A 15,877-nucleotide genomic window follows, 5' to 3' on the forward strand; every position below is an offset into this window, starting at 1 on the left:
CCTCTCTAGACAGCATGTTTTTGTGTCAAAGGCAAGAGAGAGATGACCAAAAGGCTTGAAGAACAGCTTGTAATTCAACTGTAGGTTTATCCTTTGTCTTGGTTGTTTTCCCCCCTGAACATATAGTAAAAATAGAAGTGACTTTCCTCCTCTAAACTTCTACCAAGCCAAAGAGAAGGGTTGTGTGATTGTCAATTTGAGAAAGACATTTATAGTGAAATGGTATACTATTTTTAAAAAAGAACAGCGGTTTGATGAATTTATGCCAGCTGCAATTTGTCTCTGTTGTTTTATGCCCTACTACATAAATGATGATGAATCTCATTTTGTGCCGAGGAATCCCCAGAGGGGCGAGTAAGGGCTGTGAGGTTTGTACTGTGAGAGCTGATTTGATATTGAATTGATAAACGCAAGGAGGGCAGTGTTTTCAATTTACAATCTAGTGCTGGGTGAGAAAACTAAATGAAACCCATCTCAACCCTCTGGCCCCCTTATGATTGGCTTTGGAAAATGAAGCTTGATCTCACAATAAATGCTAGGGAGCACAGCGCCTCACCCTCGCAGTGCCCTCTTCCTTAAATGGCCAATGTGATGATTTGATGAATCATACTTTTCAAGGTGCTTGGCGATGTCCATATTTTTTTGTTTGTGTCTCAGTGTGTTTCAGTCTCAGAACCCTAACATTATCATGTGGTATCAGTGTTGAATCAAAAACTGTCTTATACAGCCTCTGTCTTTGAATGTGGCAGAGCCGGAGGTGCATGTATGTGTAATATGGTCTTAACTTTTGGATCACTTTTGATTGCAACATAAGGCAGGGATAACCATTCAAATTATTATTTCATCAGAAATAGGAGGTCTGTCTAGTAAAGATGGTTATTTACAGATATCTTTTTCCAATTGTATTTTTTACTCTCCCTTGATATTGATAACTTATGCTTATTTTCTATAATCGCATGTTTTGCCACACTAATACCGCACTGTTGTAGATAGAGGGCATGGTGGTTGGTGGTGCCCTGTGTCACCGGAGAACAGAAATCTTGCAACTAATGTTGTATGTTTATATCGCCTAAATGTCACTGTTTACATCTCTCTGGGATGATGCCAGATTCATGTTATGTGATGTCATGCATAAACCATTGTCTCACAATCTAACACATTAAAGAACTGAAGCCTTCTCACACCTGAGCAGGCTGGGTAGAGCCTGAAAGCAAGTCTTCTACCCCCTAATCCGTGGACTCCGTATGAGTTGCAGTAGATTTTTTTTTTTTTGGTTATGTGGTGGTGAGAGAGAATTATTTCTCAAACCTCGTGACTAAACTGTTAGCTGTCATGTCCTGATAAACTGTTTATGCGGTGCCTGAAATTCTCGCTCCAGCATCCTCAACTTTTTGTTTTAATAATGGTCATGAGAAACATTCTAGTCATAGATTTCTTCAGAGCAGGCTCTTGGAATTATCTGACTTAGCAAAAGCATCGCACTCATGCCCGCAAAGGACTTCAGTGAGTTTACCATCCTGGCTTTAAGACTCTGCTGTCTTTTATTTTTAACTCTTCACTATCCTGTATATCAACTGTGTTGTTTCAGATGGCTCAGATTATCCTTTTCATGCCCTCTGTTGCTCTGGACAGCCTAATTGTTACTGCAAATAGACACAGAGGTACAATGCAGCAGATTTCTACAAGTGTGTGTTTGTAATGATGACGCAGCAGGGGGTGACAATGCTTATCTGAGCCACACATGATGTGATTATGAGTAAACTGAACACTAATAACTGGCCAAGGAATATGTTTACTCCATGTTTACATTCCATTGATGCGTGAAATTAGTTGGGAAGTGCATGTAATAGGTTCAGCCTGTTGTATTTTAACATGCCACACACCCACTAAAAGAGGTACCGAGCCTGTGCCACAAGGAGACGTCTACCAAGTGGTCTTGAGACCAAGTTAATGTCCCAGCACGGCTTTATTATTGAATTAATAATGTAGCCCACCGGCTGCATATATCTGTCTTAGACCATTTATATTTAATTCTAAAAACTCCCCTCCCCTTCCCAACCCCAAACCTTTTCTAATATTTTATGAACCTTGTTGCATCACATGCTTACACTCTACTTTTTTACTGTCACTCATATGTGAATGGTCTGAAATGCAACATCCCTTGGATCATTGACAGTCCAAATAAAGAGGTTCAGTTCTTTTGCAAATTAACTTGTAGTCTGTGTTTGTGTCTATTTAATTTTAATATGTTGTTTAGTTTTTTAGCAGCTGAGGGAAACTCAGATGCTCTTGTGTTAACAACTCCCATTGATGCCGCAGAAATCCCTTTTACTTCCGGGTTGTGCGGCACTAGCAGTTCATCGAGCTAATGCGAGCTAGGTGTCTTGCTGTTAATACCGTCGTTTGTTTAAGAAGAAAAGTCTGTTTGGCCTGGAAAGTTGATTGCAACTTCATAGGTATGTTCAAAATTTGTATTGTGGCTGAACAAGCGAGATGTAAATATCTATAGACAGAGCAAAGTCTTTGTTACGACAGGAAAGTAGAGTTAGCAGATAGCTAGCTGCGCTATCTTAGCATGTCCCAACACTAAACAGCTGTCTGCTAGCGATGCTAGCTTGTTAACATTATTGATAATTTTCACAGTATGCAAATGATTAATGATTTACCTGATGAATTTGCATCTGTAAAACATTTAACAACGGTTAAAGTCAGCTCAGTTGTGGGAGTCTAAGTCGTGAAATCTCTACTTTAGTCGACCATTCTCAGTATCTCGATAATAGCCGATGATGTGATTTGAGAGGAAAGAGCCCCATCCCAGATAACACTGCTACTTCTGCCCAGGTTTCCACGAGTGTGCCACGGTATTAACTTTTCACTCAATTACAAAGTGTGCATTGAGTTATACTGAGATTAACATTAGAAAAATGTTGTTTAATAATATTACTCCTTATTTATGGAACACTGTAAGAGTCAGTGCTGTTTTTAACGAAATGCTTTACAGGATACGTAAGTAAAAAGAAACTTAACGTAGGAAAAGAGAAAAGAAGTGTTTTTACAAGTCAACTTTCATAATCTCTGTTCGCCTGTTTCTGATCGGCAGCTCTTCTAACAAGTCACGACATAAGATATGGGGACAAAAACTAGAACCTGTCTGACACTTAAGTTTTGGGGCTGATAGAGAAGACCTAAAAATAAACCCCGTAATGGCCAGTATTAATATAATAAGTTGTCTGTCATCCTTTGTTTACACAGTATACTGTGTACAGTATCTTGTTTATACTGTACACAGTATTGTTTTAACTTTGGAGTATTCAGTCCTTCACACCCACTCCATCTTCTGCTGGATAGTCACAGGAGCGCCTCAGGAAATCGTTCCTATATATATGGCCATCAAACTTTATAAGCCCTCCTTATTACACTTGGACTATTTCCACTTGTAATATCTTGGTCTATAGTGTTCATAGTGTTTTGAATATTTAATTTTAATTTAACAGGGCACTTTCCGTGCCTTATGTTTACTTATTTTAACTAATGTTTTATACAGATTTCACATTTTTTCTCTTTCATATTTATATTTTAAGTGAATGTATGTTTAAAAAAATAAATTTCATCTGGGATTAATAAAGTATTCAGATACTGATGTTAGTTATATTAAAACATTTGAAATGATGGGGTTATTGGTTATTAACCTTCCTCTAATGCAGGGGTTTTCAGACTTTTTCTGGTATGCCCCACTTCAGATGCCGAAACAAGCTTAATTGGGGAAACCTTGGATTTTTAGTTGTGTGTGATATCTTTCACCTGGTTGTCCACTCAAATTTTAATAACTGCTGCCCTAATATTTTTCAAAACAGTTTACCAATTCTGCTAAATTTATTCTGCTACATGTGTTCAAGGCATGAGTATTGGAAACAGTGGATTTTGTGCTGTTCTGCTGGATAAACTACATAACGGCACAATTTCTGACTCACCCTCGGGCATTTTTTTCCGCATTATGTTCTGTAAGGAGAAAAGAACTTTTAAGTGCACATATCAAACAAGAGGCTGTTATCAGCCAACTGATATATTGGCTCTATTAAGAATAGACTTCAGTATCAGTTCTGCTGAAAGCGGTTATATGCTGACATGCAGGCAGGACATAACATTTTTACAGCAAGGTCAGCTTTCTCCTACAACTAGAGGTCACAAAACCTACAAAGTAGTTTGGTTCTTAAAAACTGAATGTTTGTGCTTTACTTTTAGTTCCTTAATTATGTGTTAATGTTATGTCTTAGTCATCTGTTCCTTTGTAAGATGTCTTAAATTCAGAGAATATACATCTGTGTACTCATCTGATCTCATAGATACTCAAAATTTCGTCATGTTTAAAAATGTCTCTCTTGAACCAAAATCAATCAATAATGAAAATGTCAGGCTTGGCTCTAGAGTCCACACCTTTCTAAAACAATTTAAACAAAAAAGTGAACCTTAGATTTCAAGGCATTGAAATTCTAAGCTGCGCTATTGTGTTAGATTGCATCAGTTTTAGATGAGTATTTGAAATAAACTGGCAACTGAGTGTGCATCACCAGAATTTTGACAATATGTTATTTATAAATATTCCATAAGGTTAAAGCTGTGCTTTGACCAGAGCTTTCTTTTTGTTTTTCAGGCATTGCAAAGTCTATATGGTCACTATAAATGGACAGTGATAGTGACATGTCTGGATGTGGATGGGAATCATTTGCTAAAAGATAACTGCAATTACAAGTCATTCCTCAGCAGTTTCCTGGATTGGTGAAACTGTCTCCACATATTCCGTCATGTCATTACCAAAGGAGTCAGGAAACCGAGGAAAAGATCGAGAGAGGGGCGCTCGTCCCAAGGTGAGACAGAGCCGGTCAGAGGAGAGACGAGATGCAGGCAGTGGAAGGAAAGGTGGAAAGGGGAAGAAAAAAGGCATTTCTTCCCAAGAAGCTCCAGCTGAGCGGCCTGTCAGTGATGGCTTTGAGTATGGTGAGCTGTTGAGTGAACTGGAGACCAGGGACCAATCTTCCTCTTCCCCCCTAAGAGATAGTTGGAGGTGGCAGGGCTTTGAAGTAGCTGCCTCATTACTAGGACAGGAACGAGTAACAGCAAGACCAAGTCTGGGAGCAACTGGCTCTGCTGCAGAGTTACCTACATCTAGTGAAGGTGAGGGGAGAGGGTCAAGCAGCAGTCGCACTCTCAGGCAAAAAATCCAAGATGCAATGGGACAGTGTTTCCCAATAAAGACACACACTGCAGCGGCACCAGCTCCACCGCCGCAGGCTCTTTCATCATCAACTGCCTGTGCCTCCTCGAGGCGCAAGATCCATCTCAGTGAGTTGATGTTGGATGACTGTCCTTTCCCTGTAGGATCAGAGCTGGCTCAGAAGTGGTATCTCATTAAACAACACACGGCCCCCATTACCCAGCCTCCCCTGTTAGATTCTGCAGTAGTGTGCACTGCCCCGACTTCAGCCATGGCAGCTGTGGTGGAGGATGTGGATGACAGATTACGCGAGCGCAGGCGCATCAGCATTGAACAAGGTGTTGAGCCACCTCCAAATGCAGAGATCCACACATTTGAAGTGACAGCCCAAATTAACCCTCTCTACAAGCACGGCCCGAAGCTGGCTCATGGCATGAATGACTTAGCTGAGACTGACAGAGCCTCGGTCCATCAGCAGCAGCAGCTTCTTCTCCAAAGACAGCAACAACACCAACTGCTCCTACAGAGCTGTTTGGACACTCTGGATGAGGTGGCAGCCTCAGCATCAGCCTCCGTCCACACCTGTGAGGCTGTCTCAGACGATTTGGTTGACCCAGACATAACAGCAACCAGCATGACCTCTAGAGCAATTCTTCCTCAGACTGAGCATCATAAATCTCACGATAGCTACCGCATTCACACTCAGATTGATTACATTCACTGTTTAGTCCCAGACCTGCTGCAGATCACTAACCTCCCGTGTTACTGGGGGGTCATGGACCGCTACGAGGCAGAGACGCTGCTGGAGGGAAAGCCTGAAGGCACCTTCCTCCTGCGGGACTCTGCCCAGGAAGACTACCTCTTCTCAGTTAGCTTCCGCCGCTATGGCCGCTCACTACATGCACGTATAGAACAGTGGAATCACAACTTTAGCTTTGATGTTCATGACCCCAGTGTCTTCCATGCTCCCACAGTTACAGGGCTGCTAGAGCACTACAAGGATCCCAACTCCTGCATGTTCTTCGAGCCCCTCCTGTCCAACCCCATACACCGCACACAGCCCTTCAGCTTGCAGCACATCTGTCGAGCAGTCATTAGCAGCTGCACCACCTATGATGGCATTAATATGCTTCCCATTCCAAATGCTTTAAAAAAGCACTTGAAAGAATACCACTATAAACAGAGAGTACGTGTACGGCGAATGGATACCTGGTGGGAATGAAAAAACAAAACACTGACTTAAAGAAACTACCAAATACATTTTTAATGAAAGTCTCTCTAAACCGAATTAAGCAGTGATTCTTGTTCTTCACTCCGTTTGGCTGTATTAACCTACACCACACTGTACTTATTTATTATATTCCTGCTGTACAGGCCATAACAAATTGTACTAAACAACACTGACAAGGCAATATGTAATCTCACAGATCTTGCACACTCAGAGTTCTTTATCCTTAAATTAAACAGACTTATTTAGATGTGTGTTGTTCACAGCTATCCTCACATATCATCTGTGTTTTCAAGTGTGACTAAATCAGCTTAATTATCTAATGATGGGGGGGAGAATCCTAGAGTGAAAGGAGATGATTATAATCAAGTTGTTCATCAGTCACGTGCTGAGAAGGTGAAACACGCACTGACAAGGTTTCTTTCTTGTAAGTGAAGTGTTGAAGTACAGCACGTCTGTGGTATTAATCATCATTTCCTACGTAGCCCAGGGCTGATCATAAGGGATGAGAGTTAGGTGCATATGCTACGTGGTCTTATTAAAAGTGCAAAGGCTTGTCACTCACTGGAGTTATAATAACACGCTCACATTAGTTTTTAATTGCAGAGTAACGGAACACCCTGAACACCTTGGTTTTGGTAACATCCAGTGGTATAACGCCTCTCTTTTAATGCAGTCATGAAGAAGTATATTATCACTGGTGGATGTGGCTGCTGGTGCTTCACGTGGTGATACACTGTAAACCTTTTCTTTAACAGTGTGATTTCCTGCATTAATTTTAAACGCGCATGTCTTCCATTCAGATTCTAAACCTTTCAGCTTCAATCCTAAGCTGTTGGTATTCCCGTGAAGTTAGATTGCTGCAGCCAGTGCCAGCAGTCTTCATTAGTTAGGATTACATGTGGCTTCCACGAACCTGTCAGCCGCATTGTAAATTATGAAGAATGTAAATTATAAAGCCCTGTGGTTTATTTAACTTGTTTTGCTCAAACTCTTGACTTTTGTGCATTTCAATAAGTCCAGAAGTTGAATCTGTTTTATGTCCTTTTTTTTTTTTTTTTCCCTCTATGCATTTAAGTGATGTGAAGGGGAAAAAAATCGATCTTGTTGCTATACTTCCTGCTGGGTGTATTTGAAAGAGGTAGGGTGTCTCTACACTAATCTTCCATTCCAGCAGTTCAATGACAAAATTACCATAATGAAGTAGCACTGGTGAATCTTAATTAACAGGAAGAATGATGGGAGACGGCATGAATTTCAGCTTTTTTCTGGGGCTTGACATGAAGTTAGTTACAAAGACAAAAATTAGTACCCTCTGAAAGCTCTGCATAGAGAAATCAGTTCTAAACCAAAATCCTTAAGGCACTGAAAAAGGGAACAGCTTCAAGTATATGAATCTACCTGTTAGGGAAGAGTGTGGTCATAAAAGCTATAGTGTAATAAATATGTAATACACCTGTGATGAATGCTCAGTAACACTGAAATTTAAACATAAAAATACATCATCTAAAAATGTACTGTCTTACAGTAGACTGCAAATTCTTGCTTTATATGTGCTGAGTTGAATATACAATCCATAATATCTATTTTATTAATATTACCAGACTAAAATAAACACATTTATGTATAATTCTCTCTTGACTCTGCATATGAGCACTGCAAATATCTTAAATGGTGTGTTTAAACATCTGCATATTTAAAATTACAAATAAAATTGTTATATATACCACAAATTATCATAGCAACACAGATTGAAGCATTTCATACAGGTCAGACTTACATTATCAGCAACATATCTATGACTTATTCAGAGATTAATTTCAGATTTTACCTCTACAGGGAATCATTCACTGCTATGTGTGAACAGCAGTTTGTATTAATGAATACACAGAAGAGACACCCCCATTGGTAATTACTGTGTGCACTAAGTAATAGTTACAAAAGCCAACCATCCCAGTGTTAATGGGAAACCATGGTGAACGGGACCTAGTTCGTCCTCTGAGCCACTGTTGATGTTTTCTCCTTGAGATGGCTGATTTGACATGCAGAATGTAAATCATCCATGACAAGCACTCATCCAATAATGAGGCTGCTATTATTTAAGCAGCAGTTCCAATGCACCATTAAAGTCTGCATTCAAAATGCGAAGTCAGAGCCTTTGACCTTTGTGTACTTAATTAAGTCACTATAAAAACTCTACAATAAAATGAGTGATGGAAGACATTTGACCTGTCATGCATACACAAGTGTGGGCTACACCAGCACTTTGAGTCCCTTAACAGCTTGAGGCTTGTGTATCTTCCGCCAATATCCAAGGCTTTGCAGTCAGGTGTTCGTGGCAGAAATGATCCACTAATAAGATGTTTTTTGTGTCTATATTTACAACTCCCATAGATTCTCATACATATATAGGTTCCTGGAAAGGAGTTTGTAACTGGCCTGCTAGTTATTATTCCAGCTGGCTCCCTTTCTGTCAACATTTGCAATGAATTTCCAGCACTAGCAGATCAGCTAAAGATGCTAAATTTTTAAATTTGTTTACAGCCAAGCATACAATTCAGCATGAATTGTTTCTATTTGTAAGTTATTAATTGGATAAATATTTTGTTGTCTATAAACACAACTACTTAAGCTCTCTAGTTACCCAGTACATTTAATATTTTTGTCCAGGGATTTTTCCAAAATGTTATTAAGAAATTATAGACTGATAAATTCTTAACAATTCAGTTTACAATTGCTATTTAAAAAAAAAAAAAAAGTAAGTTCAAAATGCTGTATTACATCAAGCACAGCAGGTGGCTGTAAAGAGCTTCAATGTGCTCGCCACTGGCTCCACTCAGTACTGTGTGTTCTGTGTGTGGTGCATTGAGATGGAGGGATTGAGTTTGGTTTTTGCAGCCGGCAGCACGGTGGCACTCATCATGCAGGTATTACAGGTCCTGCGGTAAAAAGAGGACTTTTCTTTCCCTGGATCAGCAGGCCCAGAGGGACAGGATGCTCAATCAGAAAGCTCATTGGCTACACATACTTAGCGTGTTTGTGTCTGTTTGGCCCATTTTCCCCATGCCTCCATCGAAGGAAAAGATTTTCCTCTGAGCCTAATCTCTACAGTTGAGAATCACGAGGGTGGAGAATAAGCTTGGGATGTTCATAACACCTGGGGACAATTACTTTCCCAAATAATCTGCCGGTCATAATCTTAACAAAAGCTCTAAAAGGGCTTGACATGACACAGACTTGGCTTATTCAACTAAAAACCTGTAGCAACTTAAGATTCCAGGGGTTGTTTTTTATGTGTTTGTTTTAGTGTGCAGCATATAAAGCCATGGATTTAACACTCAACCACCATGAGATGCAGCGTGATCTGCCCCATTAATTCAGGGGCGGGCATATCAAACTGATTTGGAATTCTCACAAGATGCTAACAGCTAGACATGATTCTCCTTATCCACCCAGAGAGGAAGAAGATATTTCCGTGACTGAGAAGCACCACAGTTGCGAGAGTTATTTTTGGTCAGTAAATGAATCCAGCTGAATCTCAACCTCGAACGTGAATCGGTACATTCCTGTCTTATTTTCAGTCGCACCACCTTTTCAAAGAAATCGCTTCTTGTCAAAACCAAGTAAGTAATTCCCGAGTTATTAAAGTTTAAGTTCTTAAAAGTCTCACAATTCCCCCTGAGGAGGTACATTGTCACACAGTGACATGCGTACATTTGATGTTTGTTTCCCTGGAAGCAAACCTTTGACAGTACATTATTTTCTTTCTTACCTATTTAAAATCCAAATGCGCTCCTGATTCTCTCATGCATGTATTGTATGAACTCTTATGAGGCCTTTGCTGCAGAAAAACATCAATATTCTAATTTAGAGCTGTGTGTGTTCTTACTCCTCAGTCTCTTGCCGTTTTCGCTCTCCTTTGCACTGTCAGGTTGTTGATGGAATAATAGGAGTGTAGGGCATTCTACAACTAAGCCCGGAGAGGCTTCACAGATTGATGGGATTGCAGAGTAAATGACACATGACAGCCAACATCCCAGGCTTTAACCTGCAAAGCCGTTATCCAACACCCTGACATGTTCTAAGGACATTGTGAAGTTTAATTGACAGCTTACAAATTAGCATATTATGTAATTTAACATCAAAATATAGTTGTAATGTGTATCGTAATATGTTTGTACGAACTGTAATTGACACAGAGATAAGGCAAATATAATTATAGATAAGCATTGTTTGTTCTGAGAAGATTGTTAATTATAATAACCCTTTACAATCACTGTGAAAAGGCCCATGCATCATTGATAGAACGTAGAGAAAAAAAAAATATAATTACATAAATGATACATTACATTGCATAATACCTGCTTTGTGACTAATTATGCTGTGCACAATGGCTGCAATGACCAGTAGAAAAAGTTCAAATGATAAAGGTGTGTGTGTGTGTGTGTGTGTGTAATGTAATTTCTCACATTGGGCACATTTTAGAAAAAGTTAAAATGATAAAGGTGTGTGTGTGTGTGTGTGTGTGTGTGTGTGTGTGTGTGTGTGTGTGTGTGTGTGTGTGTGTGATGTAATTTCTCACACTGGGCACATTTTAGAAAAAGTTCAAATGATAAAGGTGTGTGTGTGTGTGTGTGTGTGTGTGTGTGTGTGTGTGTGTGTGTGTGTGTGTGTGTGTGTGTGTGTGTGTGTGTGTAATGTAATGTAATGTAATGTAATTTCTCACATTGGGCACAGTTTGGACCCAGTGATATCTATCCTTTGAACATACTGTTAGTGAGCGGACGGGTTTAATTTGTAGGAAAACACATTTGTGAAGGACAGAAACCTAAATTATATGGCCTCTATGTTAATCATTCAAACTAGTAAACACCACACTACTGTGCTAGACCTAATGAAGAATCTTTATTTAATAATATGCCTTTTTACTTAATTAAAGTATGACAATTTATGTTGATAGCTTTGTAAGGATGAGTAACACTTTATAGGCATTTATCATGGTCCTTTTGTATTATATTTGTTTTGTTTTGGTCCCTGTTAGATTTGTTGGAAGCGGATGGATGGATGGATGGATGGATGGATTTGGTTTGTGATTATTCCCCTTGTTCTGGTTTTTCTTGCTGCATTTGTTCCTTTCCCTCTTTTGTATCTTTTCATTGGCTATTAAGGTCAATGAAGACGTACAACAAGCCAAACAATTTTTTGTTAAATCCAGTGTCCTGCATTTGGGTCATCCTTATCATCCTTAGAGTGGGTGGCAGTGATGCAGTGGGCAGGTGCTCACCTTGCAACTGGAGGGTTGCTGGTTCGAGTCCCTGTCTGAGCGCATGCTGTCATTGTGTCCCTGGGCAAGACACTTAACCCACATTGCCTAAGTGTGAATGTGGTTGTGTGTTTGGTGTTGGTCGGAGGGGCCGTAGGCGCAAATTGGCAGCCACGCCTCTGTCAGACTGCCCCAGGGCAGCTGTGGCTACATCAGTAGCTTACCACCACCAGGTATGATTGAGGTGTGAATGAATAGTGTATGAAATTGTAAAGCGTCTTTGAGTGTCTAGAAAGGCGCTATATAAGACTAATGCATTATTATTATCTGAAAAAAGTATTACTAAATATAATTTACTTAAGTTGTGGCATGCTCAGCTCTTAATATCTAATACTCTTAACAGAGAGTGTTAGAGTCAAAGCAGCCATTTACAGTTCAGCTATCATTACTCTTTGTTAATTTATTTAAGTTTATCTGCTCACTTACCTAATTGCTTACTGTTTGACCTTCTGCCTGTGGTTTTATTTATCACAAGATATCTAGCCTACATAACATGCAAATATAGACCACATAAAGAAGAAAGGCTTCAAAAAATATTTCCACTTCACCCACATGCATCAGTTGTCTCTGTTGCATTAATAACACTGCAGGCAGAAGAAACGGCAGAAGATGAACTGTGCCTGGCTTTACAGTTTGAATTTGGTGGCTGTAATCATATGACTTGTGACCAATAATTAGACATAAGCTAATCAAACAAGAACTTGACACATTAACTGCCAAATGGGCCTGAAAATGAGATAGATTTTGATAAATGACTCATCAAGACATGTGGTCACTGAGCCTTGATACGGCACTTCCGGCTGCCATCTTTCTTTGGTTAGAAATAAGATGCATCACAGGGAGTATTTTGTACAAAGTCAGCGGGGGGCCCTTTGAGATGTCTGGAAATGTGTTTAGCACAGTGGTAACTTAACTGTTGTCAAATATCCTACTGGGGTTTTGAAATTTTGATTTGAAGCTTGCTAATTATTGTTGTGCAAAACAGATGCTGGATGCTCTGTGCCATTAAGTGCCAGAAATATCTCAAGCAGAAGCTAGGAAAGGCACAAACTGCAGTAGCTAAAAAAAGAGGCATTAACAACATGTTTTTTTTTTTTTTAATTTTTTTAATTTACAAATAAAGCTAAGAGAAACAGGACTTCCACCTGTTGTAAGCCATAAGCTGGATGAAAACAACAACAGGTCTGCAACAAACTTTGGAGCAGCTAGATGTGGCATGAGAGCTTTGTCCCTGCATGTTTGTTCATCCCTGAGGTACAATGGATTGAACTGTCAGGCTTTAAGAGTCTTGCGCAATGAGCTCAATGAGAAGAAAACATTTATAGTTGTCAGGGAAAAGAATTACCAGCACAAGCAGGTGCTCAAAATGCTGCAAAGCACATAATGGACAATTTAAAAATAATGATACCCTAAAGAAGGTGTGTTATATAAAATTAGATGAGCAGAAGCCCACTCGGATCAGCCTGGACCCCTCTTGGCAATATCGGTGCAGGATTCTCAGACAACAGTAATTCTTTCTTTAGATTATATAAACTTAGCAGAAAAAGTAAGGACATTTGTGTTTAGTTGATCATTTCTTTGTTGTAACAATGCTTCTTGGCAATAAATCTTATACCGTTGGAAAGCCTGTTTATTTCCCCTTAAATAATGATAGATTTGTAAGGAAAATGCATTTGTGGGTTTGGCATGTATGCCAGTGCAAAACAGCTTCTTCTTCTGTTTGGTGTTGTTTATGGGATTGTATGGTTAAAGTGAGAAGAACTTAGAAGACTTACTGACAATTTAACAATTTATTCATTTAACAAACAGGGGGCTTCAGTAGCATGTGGAAGAACCACACACAGTCACAACAGCCTGGCACCTCCTTCTCATGTTGGTCACTGCTGTGGGATGGCATCCCATTCAAGTCAGGCAATGTGGTTGTGTTGGTCACTCTGGAATGAACAGCACGCCCAAGCTGATCCCACAAGTGTTCAATGGGGTTGAGGTCAGGACTGCCATGCCATCCTCTCCACTTCCAAATTCTGGAGGTAGTCTCTGATAAACCCCGCTCTGCGGGGGCGAGCGTTGTCATCTTGGAGAGTGGAGTTTGATTCCAGACTGTGGAGAAATTGGATTGCCACTGGCTGCAGAATCTCATCTTGATATCTCTCTGCATTGAGATTGCCTCCAATGATGACAAGCCTGATTGTCAGCACCTGGGGTACCAGAAGCTCAAAACAAGAGTCAATAGCAGAATAAGTTGTTTGGCATTGGCAGAGAAGATTTGGCAAGTTTTTCATCCCCAACCCACAAATGCATTTTCCTTACAAATGTGGCACTAATTTAAGGGGGAATAAGCAGGCTTTCCAACAGTATAAGATTTATTGCCAAGAAGCATTGTTACAACAAAGAAATGAACAACAGAACACAAATTTCCTTACTTTTTGTGCAAAGTTTATCTTGCATTGCTGAGCTCCAGTGAAAGTTAGCTTGGGAGTGTGATGTTTTCCTCTAATAACCATGCAGTGTGCTGGTGTGTATACATGTGTAGCATCTGCTGCCACTTGTTCTGGTTTGTTGATCAGCATTGTTGTTGTGGTTATTGATCGCTGAACAGTGGTTTGTGCTCACTTTGTCTGATTATTGTTTGGGATCCATTTTAGCTGATAAAACACCTGCCTCATACCTGCGCTGAGCTGTGTGAGCCTGCCAAAAATGTGTAAAATCAAGCACACAGATATTATCACAGAAAAAAATCTGAATTTTCTTTCCAATATGGAAAAATGCTTTTTCTACATAAAGCAGTTTGGCAAAAAAAAGCACAGAATATTAAAGTCATTACACCACTCTTAATGGCTTCTGTGGTGCCATGCAGCACCAATGACTATCTCAAAAATAGCAGCACTTTTAAATTAAGCTTCTATTACCTATCTGCTTCTTTAGTGCCGGTGGAGGCCTTGTCAAAATGATTGACACATGCAAGGAAATGAGCTTGACCAACTGTAGGGGAGTGAGGCAGTTAGCAAAAAAAAGTTTTTTGTTGCAGTTCTGACCAAACTGCATCTTAACAGCTGGCATAACATCTTGAGTTGTTTTTCGTTTTGGTGATTGATGTATTTTTGTATCACATACAACTCAGGGTTTTTTAACACCTCTGAGTTCTTCTGTGTTCCAGTTAATATATTCTCAAGCTCATTTAATCAACCCTGTAAAAAAAAAAAAAAAAAAAAAAGCACTCTGACATGCCACCGTGATGAGTAAACCGATTCAAGAGGTGAATTTGCCAACTCAATGAATTGCAGTTTGACTAAAGTGAAGAAGACTGCAGATGAACAGCCACTGCTTTGCTCAGTAAACTTTGTAGATGGATGGCTGATGGTCCAATCGTTACACTGATATTGGGTTTTGATTTACATCTGAACTCTTTTTTACTTCCCACTTCCTGACACGAATGTAGCTAAGTATACTTTCAGTTATTATTTTATTCAATGGGCATAGCATGATATGAAATACAATATAAGGACAATTGCAATTTTATTTATATAGTACATTTCATTACATGGAAACTCAAATGTGCTTAACACAGAAGATAAAAGCATAAAAACCTGTGTAGGTTTACAATGCCTTCAGGCAGTGAAAACAGCAAATACAATATACAAGTGTTGGGCCACCTACACATTACACCTACAGGAGCTGCTAGGCCCCGGAAACCCATGCCATGGAGCTCCCGGTGCACAGTTTTTGTGCTGATAGTAATGCCAGAGGAGGTTTGGAACTCTGCAGTTATTGAGTCAGCAGAGCACTGCTGATTTTTATGCACTATGCACCTCAGCACTCTGTGACCTCGCTCTGTAACGTTTCATGGTTTGACACTTCATGGCTGAGTTGCAGTGGCTCCTAAACGCTTCCGCTTTGCAATAATAGCGCTCAGAGTTCATGTGGAATATCTAGTAGGGAAGAAATTTCACGAACTGACTTGTTGCAATGGTGGCATCCTAGTACCGCGGCTGAATTCGATGAGCTCTTTAGAACGACTCTTTCACACGCACAACAAATGTTGGTATCAGACTCAATCTTGTAATAATAATATGTATAGTAGATGCTGAAATTCCAAAACTCTGTGCAGTTTTAC

The 15,877-nt window shown here is 39.8% G+C and overlaps 1 protein-coding gene across 1 annotated transcript; it reads left to right on the forward strand.

The window, feature by feature from the left end:
- Positions 1 to 2,340: 2,340 nt before the first annotated feature.
- On the forward strand, positions 2,341 to 8,585 carry socs9 (suppressor of cytokine signaling 9). The gene is made up of 2 exons (XM_030745378.1): positions 2,341 to 2,456; positions 4,652 to 8,585. The coding sequence occupies exon 2, from the start codon at positions 4,803 to 4,805 to the stop codon at positions 6,432 to 6,434; it is 1,632 nt and encodes a 543-aa protein (XP_030601238.1). The 5' UTR covers positions 2,341 to 2,456; positions 4,652 to 4,802; the 3' UTR covers positions 6,435 to 8,585.
- Positions 8,586 to 15,877: the final 7,292 nt, after the last annotated feature.

The sequence above is a fragment of the Archocentrus centrarchus genome, chromosome 13 (assembly GCF_007364275.1).
Source record: "Archocentrus centrarchus isolate MPI-CPG fArcCen1 chromosome 13, fArcCen1, whole genome shotgun sequence".
Lineage (NCBI taxonomy): Eukaryota > Metazoa > Chordata > Actinopteri > Cichliformes > Cichlidae > Archocentrus > Archocentrus centrarchus.